Below are 21,360 nucleotides of genomic sequence, written 5' to 3' on the forward strand. Positions count from 1 at the left end.
CTTTAACTCATTTGATGGAAACGCTGCTTTATTCGCACGTCTTTTATGCGATATTCCTGTTTTGCACTTAAATGTCTTTGGCATCTTTTGCAATGCAGTGTCTGTTAGGTTGTAATAACTCTACCCCAACTTTTTTCCCCCGATCCTTCTGAATGAGATGTCTACTTTACTACATCCATTCAGCTCGCTGTAGAAAAACAAGCCACGCCCACTGTTTACACATTTTATATTCCGTTTCTCTAGGAGCTGCATTACAAAATGAAAAAAATAAAGGTCGCAGCTTCCGGTTCATGCGGACTTTAAAGAGCACCTATTTTACCTCCTTTTCACGATTTAAGAGAAGTCTTTTGTCTCTCCAGAATGTGTCTGTAAAGCTTCAGCTCAAACACCCATCAGATTATTTATTATATCTTTCAGAAAATTAGTTTTTCTGCTCTGTAGACCATGTAGCTTTTTTTGGTGGCTGTGCCTTAAATGCTAGTTCTCCCTACACACCGTTCCAGCGTGCCTGTCAGAGTGTGCCTCAATCTCCACCTTGGCTGCATCAGATAAAAAGCACAGTGACAGACATGAAGGAAGCAGATCTCGTGTAATGTTTGTGAGAAATACTACAGTAAGAACTTTCCCAATTAATATTTGATGTATTTGTTGTGGAGTTGCAACGATGAGTCACACACAATGCCATTACAAAGTTCACGCAGTCACACAGACACACAAATGCAGCATTTAACTTTGCATTGTTTTTGCATGGCAAATGTAACAGGATACACGTTAATATCCACTGTTCTATAGATATCTGTAATGTTAATGTACAAAATAAACCTGATTTAACGTCCATAAGCCAGGATTGAATCGTCTTCTTTTATAATTGTACTGATATGCGGCTGTGATGTAAAAGAAGATAAAATCGCTGTAATTCATTACACACATGCACTGTTTTAAAAACTTTTTAAACTTGTAAAACTCATTCTTGATGACATTTGATAATGATTGATGGTCACAGAGAGCTGAACAGATCTTTTAATCCCGGTTGCTTTGCGCTCGTCCTGTCTTGTTAATATGATTATATCCAGGGCTTAATTTGTGCCAGAACACGCCGGATCCAGCACCTCTGAAATCTGATCCAGCACCTTATTTTTATTGATTCCCCTTCTCCCCCTCCTCCCCCGTCCGCTGTATTCTTTTCGTGACCCCCCAACCCTCTTCACTCTCGTCTGCAACTACAATCCCCCGCCCCAGCTCTTAACTTACTTCACGGCTCTTACACCTCTCCACTATCCAACGCCCCACTATTTCTCTACCCCCCACTTTCTTTCCACTTTCATGCGCGACACCTCTACATCCTCGGGTAGCATGCCGGATCCGTTACCCCGATCTGTTCTGGGACCTCGAGATTCACAACAAGAGGTGCATGTAAGGAGGGTAGCAGTAAAATGAGGTTGTTCCGGCACAAATTAAGCCCTGATTATATGCCCATATATACTATGGAGACATGTTAATACATCTGTCAATCAATTCGGTGGGCAGTGAAAAAAACGCATTTCTACATCACGTTGTAGTGGGTCTCAAAATGGGAGGGATTTGGATGCTATTTTAACGTTAGGAAATTTTAAAAAAGAGGCTTATTGTCTTTATATCACCCCAGTATGAATGTGGACACACTATACCTACACATAATTCTGTCCAAACAGCTTACAAAAGGTGATTTTCATCAAAGGTGCCTTTTAATATACCCAACAATGTTTGAAATTAAACAAATACTGTAAAAGTTCCATTGGAGAAAAAAAATGAATGTGGAGCATCAAAAGGACTGACATGTACATATTAACTTTCATTTGTATTCATTTCACACATTCATACTCAGTCATCATAATGGTAACATTTACATCATTAAAGGAAAATCAGACAACAGCTATCAACAACATATATATTTACAGTATATATATACACAGAGGAAATATGTGTAATAATAAATAAATCATTTTATTATGAAAGTATTAGAGCCAATATCCAAACTTTGTAAGCAAAGTGCAGTGAAGAGATTGTATTAATAGAAAAATCAGACTCTCCGTTTTCATTTTAATACGCTAAAGCATATTGTTTTGTATAGTGAAGTTGAGGGTTTGTGAGAATTCTGAAAAACCTGAAAGGTGTTATTGTAGTGTCAATAGCATGATTGTGTTTTAGTAACATTTCTGTTTGCTCGTCCCAAAGTCATTTTTAAACACACTCAGCTTGATCGTTCCCATCATATCAAACCAGTACAATAAGCCTGCAATCTACTACTGATATGTACACGCAGTGTTGTTATTGTCCTTCAGAGTCAGTGATAAATGGGTTGGACATACTCAGGAGGGAAAAAGCCCACGCGGCCACGACAGCGACCTTTCCAGCGCTGGGAATCAGAGCAGTCCAGCAGGTCTATGACATCACCCCGCAGGAAGTGCAGCTGGGAGTTGTGCTCTGGATTGAAGTCAAACAGGGCATGTGCGTGATGAGGCCTCTGATGGGAAACAATAACAGACAAAGGTCAGCAGAGCCACTCCTGCCTTTACATTCTACACATTTACTCCACATTTTGGACATCTTCGCACTTCATATGTCTCACAAATATGAAACCCCTAAGATGTTTTAACAGTTTTTAAAAACAGCTGCTTTTTCCTGATATGCAAGTTTTCTGTGTAAGCAAGTATTTTAAAGGGGGGATTGGGGTCATGGCCCTTTAAAGTACTGTAAATATATCAGAAATGTTGCTGTCAATGTTTTCAAACCATAATCAATTTTGAAGTCCCACCAGTGTCATAACGAAGCCTTTTTCTCATACATGCAATAATGTTAAATAAAATAAAATCAGTCATTTTTGTTTTATAGTGAGCCGACTCTTATCCTTTGATTAGCATTATTTCTTTTAAGTTGTGCAGTTTAATTCACAGAATTTCTACAAAGTATGTTGTACACTGCAAACTTGCATACTTTTTGGTCACATCCATAACAAATGTTTAATTTCCTTATTTAAAATATAAAAATGTTTACAGATTGATATTTTTCTGATCCCATAACTTAGTGCTTGGTTGTTTTGGAAAATATAACCGGATGTTTCAATATAATGTTAACTTAAACTTTCTCTGTGAATTTATGTTTTGTTTTTACTGCTAATATCACATCCATAATGCTGGAATTGCTCAATTATGTTAATAGTTTGATTAACATAGAATGTGTCCTTAAAAAACCTGACAAAGAGGTCTCATATATAAACAGGGTGCATGCACAAAAACGGAAGTGGAAACATGCGTATGCCACTTCCCACACAAAGGTTGTGATCTATAAAAAACTCACTTCACAGACAGCGTGCACAGCTGTAAGTGTGAAGTCCACCAAAACATGTAATTTAAATATTTACTTCATTTGAACCACTTTAAGTCATCATATGAGCTGTAATAATTAAGTAAATTATAATTGAGTCTATGCAAGGTACACTTAAAGGTCCCATAAAATTAAAATAATTTTTTTTAGATGTTAGCATTAGTATTGCTAGTTTTTAAGATATCGATAAGCTAGTTTGTCCAAAACAGTCACCAAATTCATGTTTAGAAGATATAAGTGAAGTTTATTTATAAACTAAATTCAAGAGAATCACGTACTTATGATTGCTCATAGCCGACCCGCAATATTCAATTTATGATTCACCAATCAGACGATTCCTAAGCTACTATAAATACCTTATGTTCCATATGACAGCCATCTTTGTTTTGAAGACCCCCCCTTCCACCCCTACTCCTCCTCTTTTCCTAAATGGGTGGCCCAGTGGCCCAGTGGTCAGCACTGTTTCCTCACAGCAGAACGTCACTGGCTCTGGTCCTTACCAAGCCAGCTGACGTTTCTGTGTGGAGTTTACATGTTCTCCTTGTGCTCACGTGGTTTTCCCCCGGGTTCCCTGGTTTCCTCCCACCGTCCAAAAACATGCAACTTAAGTTAATTGACTAATCCAAATCAGCACCATAGACATGCTCCTAGTAAGTAGTTAACTCTTAAGAGCAATCACTATCTGTTCATTAGCTACTACAGCAGGGGAGTTCTCGAGATCTACCTGAGTTCAAATTCCCCTCTTGTCTTGCAAACTGGAGGGAGACCCAGGCTCAAGGATCTTATGAGCTCAGGGCTCTCTTCCAGGACAGCATACCAATCAAGCTTTATAATCAATCATCAGCTAAGTGTGAACTCTAGAAACCTGATAAAAATATGTAAAGCTTGTAGTTCACTTCCGCCTAAATTAATCAATGGTTTTATTAACATAACCTCATACTTCAGAATCTCATCAAACTTGACCAATCAAATGCTCTCTAGAATCTGACATGCCCCGCCTCCTTCAAGAAGCTTCTTATTTGCTTTTCATTTGATGTGCTTGAGCTCAACCACTCTCACTGGTAGAGCTGTGCTAAAAATGAAACACTATTGGCTGTTTTTTAAAAAGGGGGAGAGGCTACACTATGTCCCTTCCTTTCTTCATGTTTTGGTCGAGATTTTTTCAAACATTGAATTAAAAAGTACTTCACGGGACCTTTATCTCAGAACACGTGAATCTGAACACAAATCACCTTTCCTGTTTTTGTGGTGGCATCTGAAACATACATACTTTTGTTTTCACAAATTTGCTGATGTTTTCCAATGGAGTCATTAGCTACGCTTCTGTCATTCAGGTGTGAAGTCATCATTGCTGGCACTGGTATTTTCAAAAAGTAGTCATAATTGTGTTGTCTTACCTTTAGTGTGTGATCTAAATCCCTCAGAAAAACTGTCCTTTCCTTCGCAATGCTGTTTGTCTTGTAGTAGTCCACCAGCTGGTTTAGGGAAGGGAAGATTTCCTCCCAAACAAAGTAATAGCCTTCTCTGTCCTTCAACACCTTGAAGTGCTGTACATGGTCCCCATAGCTGGTCAAAGGAAACAACAATTCTGAATAAACACACAGCTCTACAGAATATCAGAGTATTTACAGGAAAAGCTCTGTATAAGGTATCATGTCATTACCCCCAAAAAGCCTGAAGTTGCAAAACAACAACAACACTATTTTAGTATTATTTACAGACTACTAATGTTGTCAGTTTTAGTGTGATGCTTTTTTCAGTTTGAATGTTTTAAATTTAAAAGAGATTTTATTAGCTTCGTTTTCATTTTAATTTTAATAATTTTAATACTTGATCTGAAACTTAGGTTTTCCTACTTTTATTTTGCTTTGTTTTTATTTTTATTTTGTTTTGTTTTACTTTATTATTTTATTTTATTTTATTTTATTATTTTATTTTTTGTTTTATTTTATTTTATTTTATTTTAGTTTAGTTTACTACTGTCACTACTGTACAGCAGGCGAAATGCAGTATGTTACAAAATTCACTGTACTTAAAAAAAAAAAAAGCAACAAAAAAAATTGTGAATAGCGATGAAGATTCCCTGAAAGATCACATGACAATAACAATATAGCAAATACAGTACCTCTGTATTACCGTGTAAAACCCAACATTCAACTTTATCAAATGAAATGATTGTAGTTAACTCAAAATTGACTGAAGGTTAATTCTAGAGTTTGAACTCAGTGTTGTAGGTAACGAGTTAATTAAATACCTCATTACTTCAACTTAAATGGAGTTAGTTCACAGTACTCCTATGGATTAGTTTTTTAACTCAAATGGTTTGTTGCAATCGATTTTCTCAAACGGTTGTCTTAACTTATTAGGTTTTACAGTACTTGTTGGTTTGAGTTCTCTTCATTTATTGGCCTTTACTATGCAAATTGCTTTATTTACTCAAATAAATTAAGTTCATAGTACTCAGGATTAGTGTTTGAACTTAAATAGTTTGTTGCAATCGGTTTCCTCAAATGGTTTGAGTTACCTTAACGTTTTGGGTTTAACAGTGTACCTACATGTATTCATTCATTCATTCATTTTCCTTTAGCTTAGTCTTTATGTCAGAGATTGCCACAGTGGAATAAACCGCCAACTTATCCAGCATACGTTTTATGCAGCACACGCCCTTCCAGCCATAATGCAGTACTGGGAAACACTCATGCACACTCATCCACACACACAGTCAACATATTGGTCAAGTTAGTTTATTCAATTCATCTATAGCGCAGGACTCGAACCCGCGACCTTCTTGTTGTGAGGCAACAGTGCTAAATCTGAGCCACTGTGCCGCCAATTACTTTCATGCTATAGATAATAATGCTATATAACATGTACTTTTTGACATCACATATACACAATATATTGTGCCAGAGTTGTCATTTCAAAAACTTTTTAAAAAATTCATTGCGTTAGAAATATCAAACTAAATATCAACGCATCTGGCCAGCCATACACAAACAAACTTCATAACTAAACTGCTTCACCGAAAGACCTTGCTGATGTTGACCACAATAATGCAGACTCAAAACTGTAATGTTCAAAACATCCTCCCTGCATTGTCTTGAACACTTAGGGCTGGTAAACAGCTGTTCTCCAATCAGTCATTTTGTCTTCTCAGTAAACTTTTCACTGTTTTTCTGCAAATCAATGTCAAATTAATAACATTTAAATAATTCAATGTTTTAAACTTTGTTCTTTCATCTGCATGAAAATGTCTAAAAGATGAATTTTCACTTGATGAATATTAATAAGATATCTTTATATTTGAGAGAGAAGTGGATCAAAGCTACAAGCGAGGAGTCATCTAATCTCTTGTTTTTGTGAATTCACTAAGATACACATTGTCAGTAATCAAATCCATTTGTCACTCAGTTTACGTTCAAACCAAATGCCAAAGCCTGCTCATTTTAAGTAGGTGAATGTTTAATAGCTTGCTCTTTTTTAAAATTAAAAGCTTGCGTCAGTCAATGTGATATGCTAAACTTCCTTAAAAGAGGGGTCACACGTTGCTATTTAAAAACGGATTAAACTAGTAGTCACAAGTGCAGTCTTGAAATGAGTCACAGGTCTAGCCAAATATGGTGGTAAGTTCAAATAGTCACAAGTGAATAGATTTCAAATAACACAAATTGCATCCTATCTCATGTTCAAAGTCACCAGGAAAGTCGAAAGCATATAAGAAGTTGAGTTTTCTAGCAGGTCACTCCACTTTGATGGTCTGAAGTTTTTGATGGCATAATGTGCTGAAGATGAGGTTTAGGCCATTGGTGAGGGCAGAAGCTGCACTTAAATATAGATGCGCACGAGTGGCTTGTCAGCAAATCAGTCTCCTCTTTCAGCCGTCAATGTCATTAACAATGACCTACATTCAGTGCGTCACTCTTCACTGTTGTGGTTTGTAGCAGGCCAGGTGCATTTTGCATGGGTTTAGGCTACAGCACACGGCTGCGGTATGTTGCATGGTCTATATGTTCGCTGCTTTAACAATGTTGTTTTTTTAAACCACTGTGATTGACAGTTTAATGATTTTATCAGAAGCACAGTGGCAGTTTTCGCTCTCCAACGCAAGACCTGCTTGCTAGCATTCTGTTCTTTCACCAAAGATGACTGTCAGGCTGAATTATTCTCTGCAGTGTCATCTTTAATTATTTCAGGGTGGATATTCACTTATTAGGTGTTGTACTACAGCACTGAATGTTTACTACAGTGTTTCTAGAGTACTTCTGACAGTTACTGTTTTGATATGGTGCCAGGTAAAGGGTTATAGACGCATATCATCTTAAATCCTCAAAGGCTTTTAATATTTTAATATTATATTAAGCTAATCTTTGTATTATATCAACTTTGCATTAAATGAAAAAATTAATTTAATGGTAATACGAGGTGTTGCATCATGGTGGCTCAGTGGTTAGCACTGTCACCTCACAGCAAGAATGTTGCTGGTTGAAACCCCAACTGTGTCAGTTGGCATTTCTGTGTGGAGTTTGCATGTTCTCCCTGTGTTGGTGTGGGTTTTCTTCCAGGTTTTCCCCACAGTTCAAAGACATGCGCTGTAAGTGAATTGGAAGAACTAAAATTGGCCATGGTGTGAATGTGAGAGTGTATGGATGTTTCCCAGTATTTCCAACTGCATAAAACATATGCTGGATAAGTTGGTGGTTCATTCCATATAGGCATGAGACGATTTACGTTTTCAAGATTTAAGTGATTTGGAAAAGTCAAGATTTTAAAACCGTCAAATATTCTACCATACCATCCCATTTGTTGTTTTTCTTTTTTAGGACAACATTATCTCAGTATCAGTATAACAGTATCAGAAAAGATATCCAAAAATGCTGTTTTGTGTTTTTGAAACTAATGAAGATGGCGGAATTTCATTCAATGAATCTATTGAATTATTTTGCCTGACATGTTTACTGCTCCAAAACATTTAAAATATTTTTCAAAATAAAATATCACCTACTACTCAGTAGGTACTGCAATTAGAATTAGAGTGTATTACTTGACAGACAGAAAAGTATGTTCTATACCAGTGGTCACCAAACTTGTTCCTGGAGGGCCGGTGTCCTGCAGATTTTAGCTCCAACCCTAATCAAACACACCTGAACAAGCTAATCAAGGTCTTACTGGGTATACTTGAAACATCCAGGCAGGTGTGTTGAGGCAAGATGGAGCTAAACCCTGCAGGGACACCGGCCCTCCGGGACCAGGATTGGTGACCCCTGTTCTAAACAGTATGAATGTGAGCAGTATAAATGGCGCTCGGACGTTCTATGGATGCCATTTTGTCATTATCACGTGACCTGCTTCACTTCCATCCATAAATTCACATTCCATCCATAAATATTGTAGCGTCCATTGAATGCGAACTTCAGAATCTCACCGAAAGTAGTAAGTTATCCAGGTAATTCTTGCTCACTGTTTTTTTAATTCTATAAATTCCGACATACTACTTGGCTCGCATACTGTTTTTAGCATACTATACAGTTTGGAAGTATATGATTTTGGATGCAGCTATTGTGTTCAAAGTGAAAAAAAAAACTTCGTGTTTTTAGTGCTGTTTTATTTGGGGCAAATATCTAAAAGCGTTTTTTTTTTTTTTTTTTTTTTTTTGACAGATATTGCAATTGCGATTTGATTTATGATTTATTTTGTAGTCAAGCTCCAGCTCAGTAATCTGTAAGCCGTGGCAACAGTTCTGCAACAGCTCTTAAAAATGATCTGTTTTTGTTTTGTCTGTGATCAAAATATTCCCATATTACCGATGTGCTGTTTTTCTTTGATATTAATTTATCTAGTAATGCTTCTGAAGCAGCAAGAGCCATAATCCTACTTGTCAGAACTTTCTTGTTTTTTTTCTCTCTCTTTTTAATTGTGGACATAGTTCAGTTGTGCAATTCTGATTGTGCAAAACAAAAGTATGCTTACTCAATTGACTAGTAAGACTGTCACACAGCCAGCAGTCACGCATTTGGGTGGTGGAAACTAAATAATACATATATATTTCACATTGCAGCATCTTGCGATTAACTAATCGCAACGTTTCAAATAGTGATTGTGATTTAATTTCGATTAACCTCACAACCCTACTTGTTTTTACCCAGACAATAAAAGAACATATTTTTAAGCAGTAATCACAATATCGCGAAACCATGATGTTTATATCCAAGGTTATCATACGGTTGGAATCTTATACTGGCCTGTGCCAAATTCTGCTGTGACAACCGCTGAAAAACAAGGACCTAAGCTGAAGAAACATTGATAAATAAATGAATATACAAGGTGTTTGGATGAGGCAAATGTGACATTGTTCTCTTTTTTTCCTCTTTTTTCCCCATTCACTTCTCTCTAAATTTACCAAACTATGATGACCTCTGCTACTGAGAGACCCAGAAATCTAAAAAAAATCTAAATCATTACTAGGTTGCTCTGTGTGACTACTGAGATGTTGCTTGGGTTTTCTGTATGAATACTGGATGTTGCTAGGGTATTCTAATTGGTTGCCGCAAGTATAAACAATGTGTTGCTAGTTGTGGTTACCAATATGTTGTTGAGGTAGTCTGAATTGTTGCTAAGATGTTGCTAAGCTAGGTTGCTGGGTGGTTTCCAGTGTATTGCAAGGGTGTTCTGGATGGTTGCAAAGGTGTTGCTCTCGGTGGTCAGCCTGGCAAAAAAGTCTTTTCACTTATAATTAAATATAGCAACACCTTTTCTCAGTATGACCAGTGTTATGGTATGATTCATGTACAAATTACAAACATGGAGGGACTATTTTGCACTTTGGAGAAAGTGTACCAATACTTGGGTTTAAGTAATAATAGGGATGTTTTCTTTAGCAATGTGAACAAATGTGTATATAGCACAGTATGCAGTATTTACTATGAAATTATACTGACCATGTCATTCAAGCTATTCAGGCTTGGATTTGTGAAGGAGTCAGTCAGTGCCCCACTTTAAGACCAAACAGATGGTTCAGAGACATTTCACGGGTCAGTTATCATCAGTAATCTTCATTCATGCAAGTGGATTGACTTGACCCCATACACACACTAAATACACACTATATGACATACACAGTGTCTTCTTAGTACCAGGTGACCTTTGCCAGCAGACCTGACACACAGCAGAGGATGCAGATATGTTTGAAAGCACTTCATGTGCATTCTAATCTGATTAGGAGTTTTGCAGCACAGCTAAAAGGCTTCCACTAAACATACACTTATAGATGGAAAAGATTGGAGTCAAAAAGGATGCTTTGCAAAGCTAGGTTTATTTGATAAAAATAGTAAAAACAAAAGTTTTGTTAAAAATATATGTTGTATATTGTTAAACATTGAATAAATTCAGCATCTTCAGGGACATATGATCCTTCAGAAAACATTCTAAAATGTTTAATTGTAATCTAAATGTCAAATTAAAAAAAAAATCCTCTTTTGTGTGCATTAACCCAGTTTTTCATCATGAAATACATTACAGAATAATTTGTTACTTAATGTAGATTCAAGCAGAATTAACTCAAAATCGCTTAGAATAAAATAATGCATTCTCTTAATAGTTAAATAAATACAAGCTTCATGTTTGTCAGCTAATGCTCAACATCTCGTTTAATCAAGCATTTTTTTTAAAATGTCTTAAACTCTAAATATCCTTATTGAGCCTATATTGGGTGTCTATAAGTGAAGTTTATTCATAAACTAATTTCGAGAGGATCACGTGATTATGATTGAACACAGCTGGTTCTGCATTAGCATGCTTGATCCACCAATCAGGCCATTCCTAACCCACTATAAAGAGCCAGGGTTTTTATTCACTACAGGCATCTTTGATTTGAAGAATCCCCCCTTCCACCCCTACCTCTTCACCTTTCCCTCCATTGGGCAGTACGGTGGCCAGTGATTAGCACTGTCGCCTCATAGCAAGAACATCACCAGTCCTAGTCCTTTAACAGGCCGGTGGTCATTTCTGTGCGTAGTTTGCATGTTCTTCCCGTGCTTGCGTGGGTTTTCCCCGGGTCCTCCGGTTCCTACCCACATTCCAAAAACATGTACAACAAGTAAATTGATAAATCTAAATTTTGCACTACAGTTAATCTCTCACCCTGCAGCATATCTTTTCATAGCATTCAATTTTTAGTCATCAGTTTTTATCAAATGGGAGTTGTTGAGATCTACCTGAGCTCAAGGCTCCCCTCTCGCCTTTCAAACGGGAGGGAGCCCAAGTCTCAAGAACCTTTGAGCTCAGGGCTCTCTCCCGGGACAGCATGCCAAACTTGCTTATAATCAATCATCAGCTAAGTGTGAACTCTTGAAATAGTTTTTAAAAGTCAAACGTTTGCTATCTGAAAATTAGAGGATATTTTCTTTAAAATTCTGGAGTGAAAGATTAAATCTGCAGGTAGATAAATGCTTTGCAAAATGATTGAATTTAAGGTAATCTTGAACCCAATTGCCTAATCTATCAAAGATTTACATTTTTTTAAAACCAAAGATGTTTCAATCATTCACATTGCTCATTTTACTCTATAGTCTATATGACCTCTATTTACAATTAAACATATAGTTTTTGCCCAATTTTAAACCTGATTTGTGCCACTCAGTGGTCAGTGTGCTGTGGGCTCCTTTTATGCTCATCACAACCCACTTTTGTACAAAAAATACTCAGACGTGTTGTGGCATTAAGATCCTGAAATAGTAAATATCTTATTTTTTTTAAGGTGGCTGTAAATAAAAACAATATAGACCATAAGTATGTACATATTATTATAGCTATATTCATATAAACTATATACATACCATATATTACTTAACTACAGTATGTAAAGGGTCATGAAACTCTTGAAGGAAAAAAAAAATTAAACATTTTCTGAGATTTTAACATATTTACCATTCATTAAGACAATGTTAGCATCATTTGCTTTAATATTTAACAACTGGCTAATTTTGAGGCTTTTCTCCCCTAGTTTCATCTTCCAGGTTTAAAACTGATATGGAGGCAATGTTACTAGTGGTGATGTAACTTCGCATAGTGAATAATTCGATGATGCGTTGCTGTCTGAGATGCTGCTTCTGAATTATTCGGTCAATATGTGAGATCACACAGTAAGCAGCATAGCATGCTGACAATGTCAGCATTTACTGCTCGCATTTTGAGTGCCGCTGACCGACCATTGTGTTCACACACTCAACAAATATGGCTGTGGTTGGCTATAATGATCATCGGTTTACAAGAGCGCTTACACAGCCACTGGAGCGATTGAAAGCTGCGTCTATCAGCAGATCCATCAGTGGATTGATATGACATTCAAACACTGATAGACACGACTTTCAAATCATCCAGTTCCCAAGGATTTTTATCCCTTTTAAGTAAGTACATATGTGCGTGTCTACATTTAAAACAAGCACTCTCACACAGTTTGAGCTACTGACAGATGACAGTTTCTTGCTCTCCTCTTTCTCCCCTACTTTGCCCCGTCAAGCCCGTTTACCTAACCTCAGCTTACATCTTTCCGCATTTAATTTTTTAATCTGTAGTAGATGAAATAAGGGGGTTTCATGACCCTTTAAGTACATTTTTAAAATATTTTTATTTTGAGCGTTTACTTTTACTTCACTAGATTTCCAAAAAATGTTTTCGTAAATGTACCGTATTAAAGATTTAAAAAGTTTGAAGAGTAATTATCATTACTGGACAAAACAAAGATTACATCAGTTTTCAGTTCAACAGTTAAATGATTGGAGATTGTATATAATAGGGCTGAACAATATATCATATGAGAAACGATATTGCAATGTGTGTATCTGCAGGATTAGATTATTTATTAAAGATTAAAAGATAAAGATATTATTAAATATTATTTTATTTCTATAATTGCATAAAATGATTTTTACAATGAATGATTTTTTACCATGTTATTTTATGTTTGATTATTCAGTTTCTACATTTGGATACTGCTAGACTGCCCAGAAAACCATAAAGCACTTTTGTTCTGTTGTGTAGTTTATGGAGATGCATTGCATAGAAAAATACTTAATCTGCCCACTCGATCTAAATTAATGAAATCCCTATTCAAATCATCTGGTGAAATTATATGCATATTGTAATATTTATCGCAGCAAAACAAAATATCACAATGTCTGGTTTTTCCAATATTGTGCAGCCATAGTTTATATTTCAGTGATTGAAATCAAACTGTCAGACCCAATAGGTGCGTTTAACTTAAATAAAGGCTTCGGATGGTGGTCAACGAAATTAGCAAAGCGCATTTTGGGGTGGAGTTGACAATGGAGCCATCAAGTAGTTTGCTGCAGTCATGGCAGATCAGATTGCGTAATAAATGATTAATGATGACCAGATTATATAAAAAATATATTTATGACATTTAATACAACTAAAGTATTATCAAAGTAGGTTATGCAGCTGAATACACTAAAATATCTTTATGAAAAAGGTCCAAAATTAACATATGGGCACATGGGGCAATGATATCATACAGCTCCTGAAAATAATCCCAGCTAGGTGTCTTCCAAAGTGACCACCTTCTTGCACAAAGAGTATGTGCCGGCTGCGCCACATAATATTATTGCGCCTGCTGCACCCACAGTACAGAAGAAAAGTCCCTTGATCATTACGACAGAATGAGAGTATAGTTCTCCACTATATCAACCTTGAAGACAGCTACTTTTTTATTTTCAGTTGGTCCTAACAATGTGTAACTAGAATAGTCGTGTGGTATGAAATACAATCATTTAATCTCACAGTAAACCAAGTTTAAATAGGGAAATTATCTAAATCCTTTGGCCATTTTTGAGCGAGATGATAATGGTCTAATCCATTTCAATGATTAATTCTAAGCTAAAACCTCTCAGGGATTGACTGATTGAATTGAAAAATGGTAAAGCTCAACTGTTTTACTTTAGAGGAGTTGTAAAATGAGCATATTTCAAACATTTCAAACAAACAAAGTTTCTTCAAGTACAATAATATTCAAGTACTTTTTAAAGTAAAATAATACACCTTTTACTGATGTATTATTTTAAAAGGGTGTCTGTCCACCACATTTTTAAAACCAAGAATTGAAAAATCCTCTAGTGTGTCTAAGCCAAAATATCAGAGTTAGATTTAATTGATCAGACATCACACCTCTGCCACTTTAATTAATAGTTACAGCTACAGAGGTGATGATTAATAAATTCCATCTGCTTTCTCAAGGCATGCATGGAAGTCACACATTATCACTGCATCACACATTAGATGTGTGCATCACACCTGCCCACCAGCTGCCAATTTCATTTCTCGCAGTGTGCCTTACATTTGATCTCACAGTAACTCAAGCCACACCTGAGGCCAGACCCGCTCCGAACTGCACAGCTGACTATCCCAGCCAGGAAAGCTTGTGCTCTGCCATCCAAACCCAACCAGGCCATCAAGGAATGGATGTTAAATGAGCCGGATGGAATAATAATGTGATCGCAAGCACCAATGCGCTTGATGAATTTTAAATGAAATCTGTGCACCGATGTAATAGCTTTCTGGTGCTCTCATTTTCAGACAACTTCATGGTACATTTTCTTAAGCAGCAGGGGATGTTGCTGTCGTTTGCCAAGTAGGTCAGAGTGCTCTTGATGGACCCTACAATCAATTTCTAGTTATGCTTTTATGAGGCGTGCAGCAAATATTAAAATACAGTGACCCAAGCTCAGCTGCAGACATGGTTTAGTGTCTTACCTCACTGACATGGAGAATTCTCCAGGAGCGCTTTCACTTTCTCGGACTAAGAAACTTCCACAGTCCCGCTGGTGCAGACGATTCTCTGCCACATGTCTGGAGATTCGACCCGCAAACCATCTGTGGGCAAGATCGAGGCACGTCAGCACTGTTATTAGGCATGCAGTATACAGCTAGACAGGCTTCTGGGATGTGAAAAGGATTGAGTCTTTTTTATTTTTGTTTTTATTGCTATAGAAAAACTACAGATCATACAGTGCTCAGCATAAATGAGTACACCTCATTTTTAAAATGAATATTTTAATCCATTTCCCAGTAAATATGGTTAATATTTATTGGTGCATTTGAACAAAACAGATTTATTAAAAAATATATTTATTAAAATCATATTTTAGCCACAGAACATCTTTAGAAATAGAAAGATAATAAATTTATATTCATGCAAAATATTGCAAAAACAATTATAAGCTACAATATTTCTACAAAATTTTATGTATTTTTTTGTTTTATTGAACATTTTACCCTAACTTAGATTTTATTGAATATTTTTCCCTAACATCAACAGTTGAAGTCAGAACTATAAGGCCTCCTGAAATATTAGCCCCCTGTTTATTTTTCCCGCAATGTATGTTTAATAGAGAGAATATTTTTTTCAACACATTTCTAAAACTAATAGTTTGTTCTGTAGACTATTGAAAAAATATATAGCTTAAAGGGGCTAATAATTTTGATCTTAATTATTTATTTATTTATGTTTTTAACTGCTTTTATCCTAGCCGAAATAAAACTAATAAGACTTTCTCCACAATAGAATGGAAGAATAGAAAGAAACAGAAGAAAAAAAAATGATCAGACATACTGTGAAAATTTCCTTGATCCGTTAAACATCTTTTGGGAAATATTTAAAAAAAAAAAATAAAAAATAAAGGGTGGCTATTAATTCTGAATTCAACAGTACATTTGGGCTACTAGTTTTTGAACCATTATTGTAAATTATTTTGTTAGATAAGCTCCAGATTTGGCTTTAGTACTGACAAAACTAATGTATGTGCACATATAAAATATTGCGAAGCACCCTCTAGAAAATATGAATTTAAATGAGAGATTTGTGGGAGGTGTACTCGCATATGCTGAGCACTGTAAGCTGAAGGACATTGTTGTATTAGAGGCTGTGCTTTCTTTCTCAGGATATCATGAGATACAGTGGCGTACTCTGTTATTTTTTGAGCGTAATTGTAGATTTTTTTTTATTTATATTTTAAATAATTGGTCAAAATATATGCCATTTTCAGATATGCTTCATTCATTTTTAGAATAGTAAAGAAATCTGAAATTCAACCACAACAGTTATATTAATTTGATTTTTGGGCCAATTTGAATTTTCTACCAAAAAAGCCCTCTCGCTGACAAAATTTATTTAAAATTTGTAATAATTTACCAGATCTTTAAAGAATGAAATGAATAATAAAGGGATAGTTTGCCCAAAAATGAAAATTCTGCCAACTTTTACTCATCCTTCACTTGTTTCCAAACAATCTCACTGCAATTCGTAACTTTTTCATTTAGTGGCTAATTCGTGTGAATTTGTATGATCTATTTCATTCAATTTAGAACGATTTGCTCATCACCCAATGACGGTTAGGGGTGGGGTTAGGTGCCATGCCTCATTTTTAAAATTGTACATTTTCGTACGACTGCACTTGAATTCGTATGAATTAGCCACTAAACTGACAAAACGTAAAATACTTACGTTTCCTCGCGAGATCAGGCTGAACCTGATAAAAAAAAAATTTCTGCTCTTGAACCTAAACAAGATATTCTGAACAATGTTGGGAAAATACAGCCATTGATTTCCATAGTATTTTTTGTCCCTGGTATGGATGTCAACAGCTGCCTTTTTCCTTCGTTCTTCTGAATATCTTGCTTTGTGTTCAATAAAAGTGAGAAATTCATAAAAGTTTAGGAATAGTGAGAAAATATTTGTGTGAACTCTAACATTTAAGCAAGTTAAGAATTTTAAAGTAGGGCTGTTACTAATAGTTAGATTATGCAAAAACAATTATGTTTCATCCCATGCTCTTATATCTCTCCACTAGGGGTGGTACGAATCACATACACATTAAAACACTGAACTTTAGGTTTGATGGACGTGTGCATTTGTATCGAATGGTTCTCAATGCAGCTCCTTTTACATGCAGAACCTACATGAAATCCAAGTTCCTATAGACACACAGACATAATAAGAGGCAGACCATCTCTTTATCTCTTTTTTATTCCTTTTTACATTCCCTCTTTTATTCAAGTGTTCAATATTGCATTTCTCTAGCCTATAGCGCAACTGTTACGACATTATATTACTTTGAGTGAGTCTTTGAGTGCGTCATGCATCACAGCTTGAGATCGCAGCTACCATTAACATAGTAAAATCAATTTGAGCCAAATAAACAAACAATTGAAAAAAGTGACACTGGATGATGCAAATGCTCATTTCTACATTCTTTAAGGGTCAGTGTGAACACCACATCACTAGTAACATTACACAAGAACACACATGTGTGATGCCTTAATCTATATTCGAAAAGCATTGTCATTTTTTATGTAATTTTTAAAACCTTTTTTCAAAACATAGCAAAAATTACATGAAAATAAAAGAAGATATGGAAAAAACATAAGATGAAGATATTTATTGCATAATTATTTTATCCATGGACCAAATGTGTAATAAATGTCTTGAATATGTTTTTTATATAAGTAAAATAATTCACTTTCAACATCATATTTAATTAAATGTATTTGAGAATTATTTAATTTAATAGAAAAATTCTGTTGTAAAAATACATTTTATTTCTGATTTAATTGAATTTTTTAAACCAAGCAGTGACTTTATTTTAAATAGTTTTAAACTGTTGCAATTCACAAATAATAATAACATAGGCTTATGGTAGTAAACAGTTTTTTTATTTTTTTGTAATATAATTAGCAGTCTTCATAAACATCATTCATTTTAAATGTCATTTTGGGGGTAAATTTCCCACCCAATATTTATGTACTTATTAAATGTGATTAATTAGATTAATCAGCACATGATGCAATTAGATAAAATAAATCCCATTCACTGCCCCTTTATTAAATATTTCCCTGTATGTTGTCATGACTTATTTAAAGACTTATTTATGATTTATTTATGGTGAAATGTTTCTTAAGCACCAAATCAACATGTTGTAATGATTACAAACAGTACTTACGCGTGCGGTCTTAAACTGATATAGTTTTTGGGTACGTAGCCCTTCCTGTTCACGAACTCTGCTGTGTACCAATTCGGATCATCTTCCATATTAGTAATCTAGTGGAAGAACAGCCAACAGATCTGACTAAATCATATCATGCATGGAAAAAACTCAAATCTCTGAGGATAAACCAAAACCAAACGCTCCTACCTTGAGAACATCCCCCTTCTGAAAGCTTAGCTCATCACTTTCTGTGGCACAAAAGTTATAAAGTGCTACTGCTTCCATCCTGAGCTGGAGGTAAAGCCACACCTCAGAAGATCGATGTATGTAATCGTCCCACCACAGAATCCTGAACAGAGGAAAAGAGGAGTCCAGAGAGCATCCACACTGAACCGGAGCGTCCAGAGACACGCTCGCTGTCAAACACTTCACCCTGATAAATGAACCGAGAGAACAAGGATGTGTGTGGATCTAAACCAGAGAAAGAGAGATAGAGAGCATGTGGGAGGGAGGTAGGGGTGGCAGTTCCTGTCTCTGCGTGCTTTAATAGAAGGAAACGCGGCTATGTGAGAAACAGGAAAGTTGAAAATGATGGGAGGACGACGAGAAGAATAGCCTCTCGAAAACTTCCCGTCATCAGAGAGCCGGACCTGCGTATGACGAGTGAAGAAACACGTGCGTTTGCCTGACTGCAGATCTGACTGCTGTTTTTTGTGGCCAAGTTTATCTGGTGAATCTGTGCGTTAGTGTGGGGTTGCATACACTGCTGGTGTGTCTGGAAATAGCTGGAGATGATTTTTTAATAGCCGAGGAGATCATCTGTAAGATTTCATGATTCAAAGAACATGTGTGTGTGTTTTTTTTTTCGAGATGAAAAACATCCCCATAGAGCCGCATGAGTCACCGAACACCTCTCATGTTCTTATATGGAGGTGCTGTGAGGAAATGTATAGCATGCAGGCTGCATCTTTCACACAAAGTGGTCTTATTTTACTCTGAAGTGTCTTTGGGGTTTAATTTTTGCTTGCTCTCTTAAAATTAAAAGTTTAAAACATTTAAAGACTTTAGATGAAAAAACCCCAAAGCCGTTTGAAACTTCCTTCAAAAATGACAGTTTTTATCAGGGTCTTGTGTGTAGGTTCAAGTTTATGTTAAAGGATACACTCTTTTAAAGGTCTTTAAATAACTTAACATAAACAAAGAACTCTGAAAAAAATGCAAATTATGGAAATTTCAGGCTGCACTTTCTTTTGCACTGTTTTTGCATCTGAACTCTTTATTTTTTGGTTAATCAAAAAGTTATTGGTTTTTCAAAGAGCATTCAGTGTTAAAGAACTTATTTTACACCATACACAAACTTTCTGTGAAATGGAAAGGTTAAATCTGTTAAATTTGCTTAACATAACCATTTACACACAATTCTTCTGCTTGGTTCCTGATCTCTCAGGGGTCGCCACAGCTGAATGAACTGCCAATTACTCTGGCATATGTTTTTATTATCATGTATGGCCATATACCCAAAGCGCTTCACAATCACGACAGGACAACGCTCTCCACACACCAGCTATAGGTGGAGTGGAAAGACCGTGATGGAGCCAATTTGGTGGATGGGGATGATTGGGAGGCCATGATGGGTAGGAACCGAGGGAGGGAATTTAGCCAGGACACCAGGGTTACACCCCTACTCTTTATGAGTATTGCCATGGAATTTTTAATGACAACAAAGAGTCAGGACTTCAGTTTAACGTCTCCTCCGAAAGACAGTGCTCACAGACAGTACAGTGTGCCCTTCAATTTACTGGGGCATTAGGACTCACAGACCACAAGTTGAGCACCCCCTGCTTGCCTCAACAACACAACTTCCAACAGCAACCTAGTTTTCCCATATGGTCTCCCGTCCAAGAACTGACCAGGGTCAGCCCTGCTTAGCTTCAGTGAGTAACCGGTCTTGGGCTGCAGGGGAATGTTTTGTATGGCTGTTTTTCATAGCGAATACCTTTCTAGTCACAACCCAGCCCCTTCACAGACCTATCAATGGCAATAAAGAACCTTTATTTTTATTTTGGATGCGTTTGATGTTAAAACCGGGTGACATGGTGGCTCAGTGGTTAGCACTGTCATCTCACAGCAAGACGTTCACTGGTTTGAGTCCCAGCTGGGTCAGTTTGGCATTCTATGTGGAGTTTGCATGTTCCCCCTCGTGTAGGCTTGGATTTCCTCGGTGTGCTCCGGTTTCCCCAACAGTCCAAACACCTGTGCTATAGGTAAATTGAATAAGCTAAATTAGCCGTAGTGTGTGTGAATGAGTGTATAGATAGTAGGTTGCAGCTGGAAGGGCATTTGCTTTGTAAAACAAATGCTGGATAAGTTGGCAGTTCATTCCACTGTGGCGACCCATGATGAATAAGGGGACTAAGCCGAAGGAAAATAAATGAATGAATGTTAAAACAGGTTACACGTTTCTTTACACGTAAGCACTATTAACTAATTGCTTATTAGCACACATTTTACTAGCATATAGGGTGTTTGTAAGTACTTACTAAGCTCTGCACAACAGTATTGTATAGATTCCTTAACTCAAATCTAAACTCATACAACTATCACACTATCAATAGGAAGTAGTTAGTATGCTAATGAGAAAGTATTTGTTATTGTTGAATATGTGTTATTTGATCTAAAGTGTAACCTAAAGCTTCTATAGGTTCCAACAAAAGGAAGCTCAAACCGAGCATCAGAAAAGGGAAGAAATGCAAAAAAAAAAAAAACTTGTTTGTCACAAACAGGCTGGTCTGAGTATTTCAAAAACTGCTGATCTGCTGAGACTTTCACACACACAGAACCATCGGTTTACAAAGAATGTTCTAGAAAAAAAGGTCTGAACACCTGTCAGCTAACAATAACACTAAACTGAGGTTTCAGTTTATATAGGCTCAACAAACCTACATTAGTCATGATTTCTGCTGTGACAATCAGATGGTATAGGGTCAGAATTTAGCAGAAACTG

General features: G+C 36.3%; 1 protein-coding gene across 1 annotated transcript; it reads right to left on the reverse strand.

The window, feature by feature from the left end:
* Positions 1 to 1,705: 1,705 nt before the first annotated feature.
* On the reverse strand, positions 1,706 to 18,796 carry grapa (GRB2 related adaptor protein a). Its single transcript, NM_001020573.1, is given in 5 exon segments — positions 1,706 to 2,503; positions 4,761 to 4,929; positions 15,127 to 15,246; positions 18,372 to 18,469; positions 18,564 to 18,796. Coding segments are annotated over 5 exon segments (645 nt in total). The 5' UTR covers positions 18,642 to 18,796; the 3' UTR covers positions 1,706 to 2,323.
* Between the last annotated feature and the right edge of the window lie 2,564 nt (positions 18,797 to 21,360).

Source organism: Danio rerio, chromosome 3 (assembly GCF_049306965.1).
Source record: "Danio rerio strain Tuebingen ecotype United States chromosome 3, GRCz12tu, whole genome shotgun sequence".
Taxonomy (NCBI): Eukaryota; Metazoa; Chordata; class Actinopteri; order Cypriniformes; family Danionidae; genus Danio; species Danio rerio.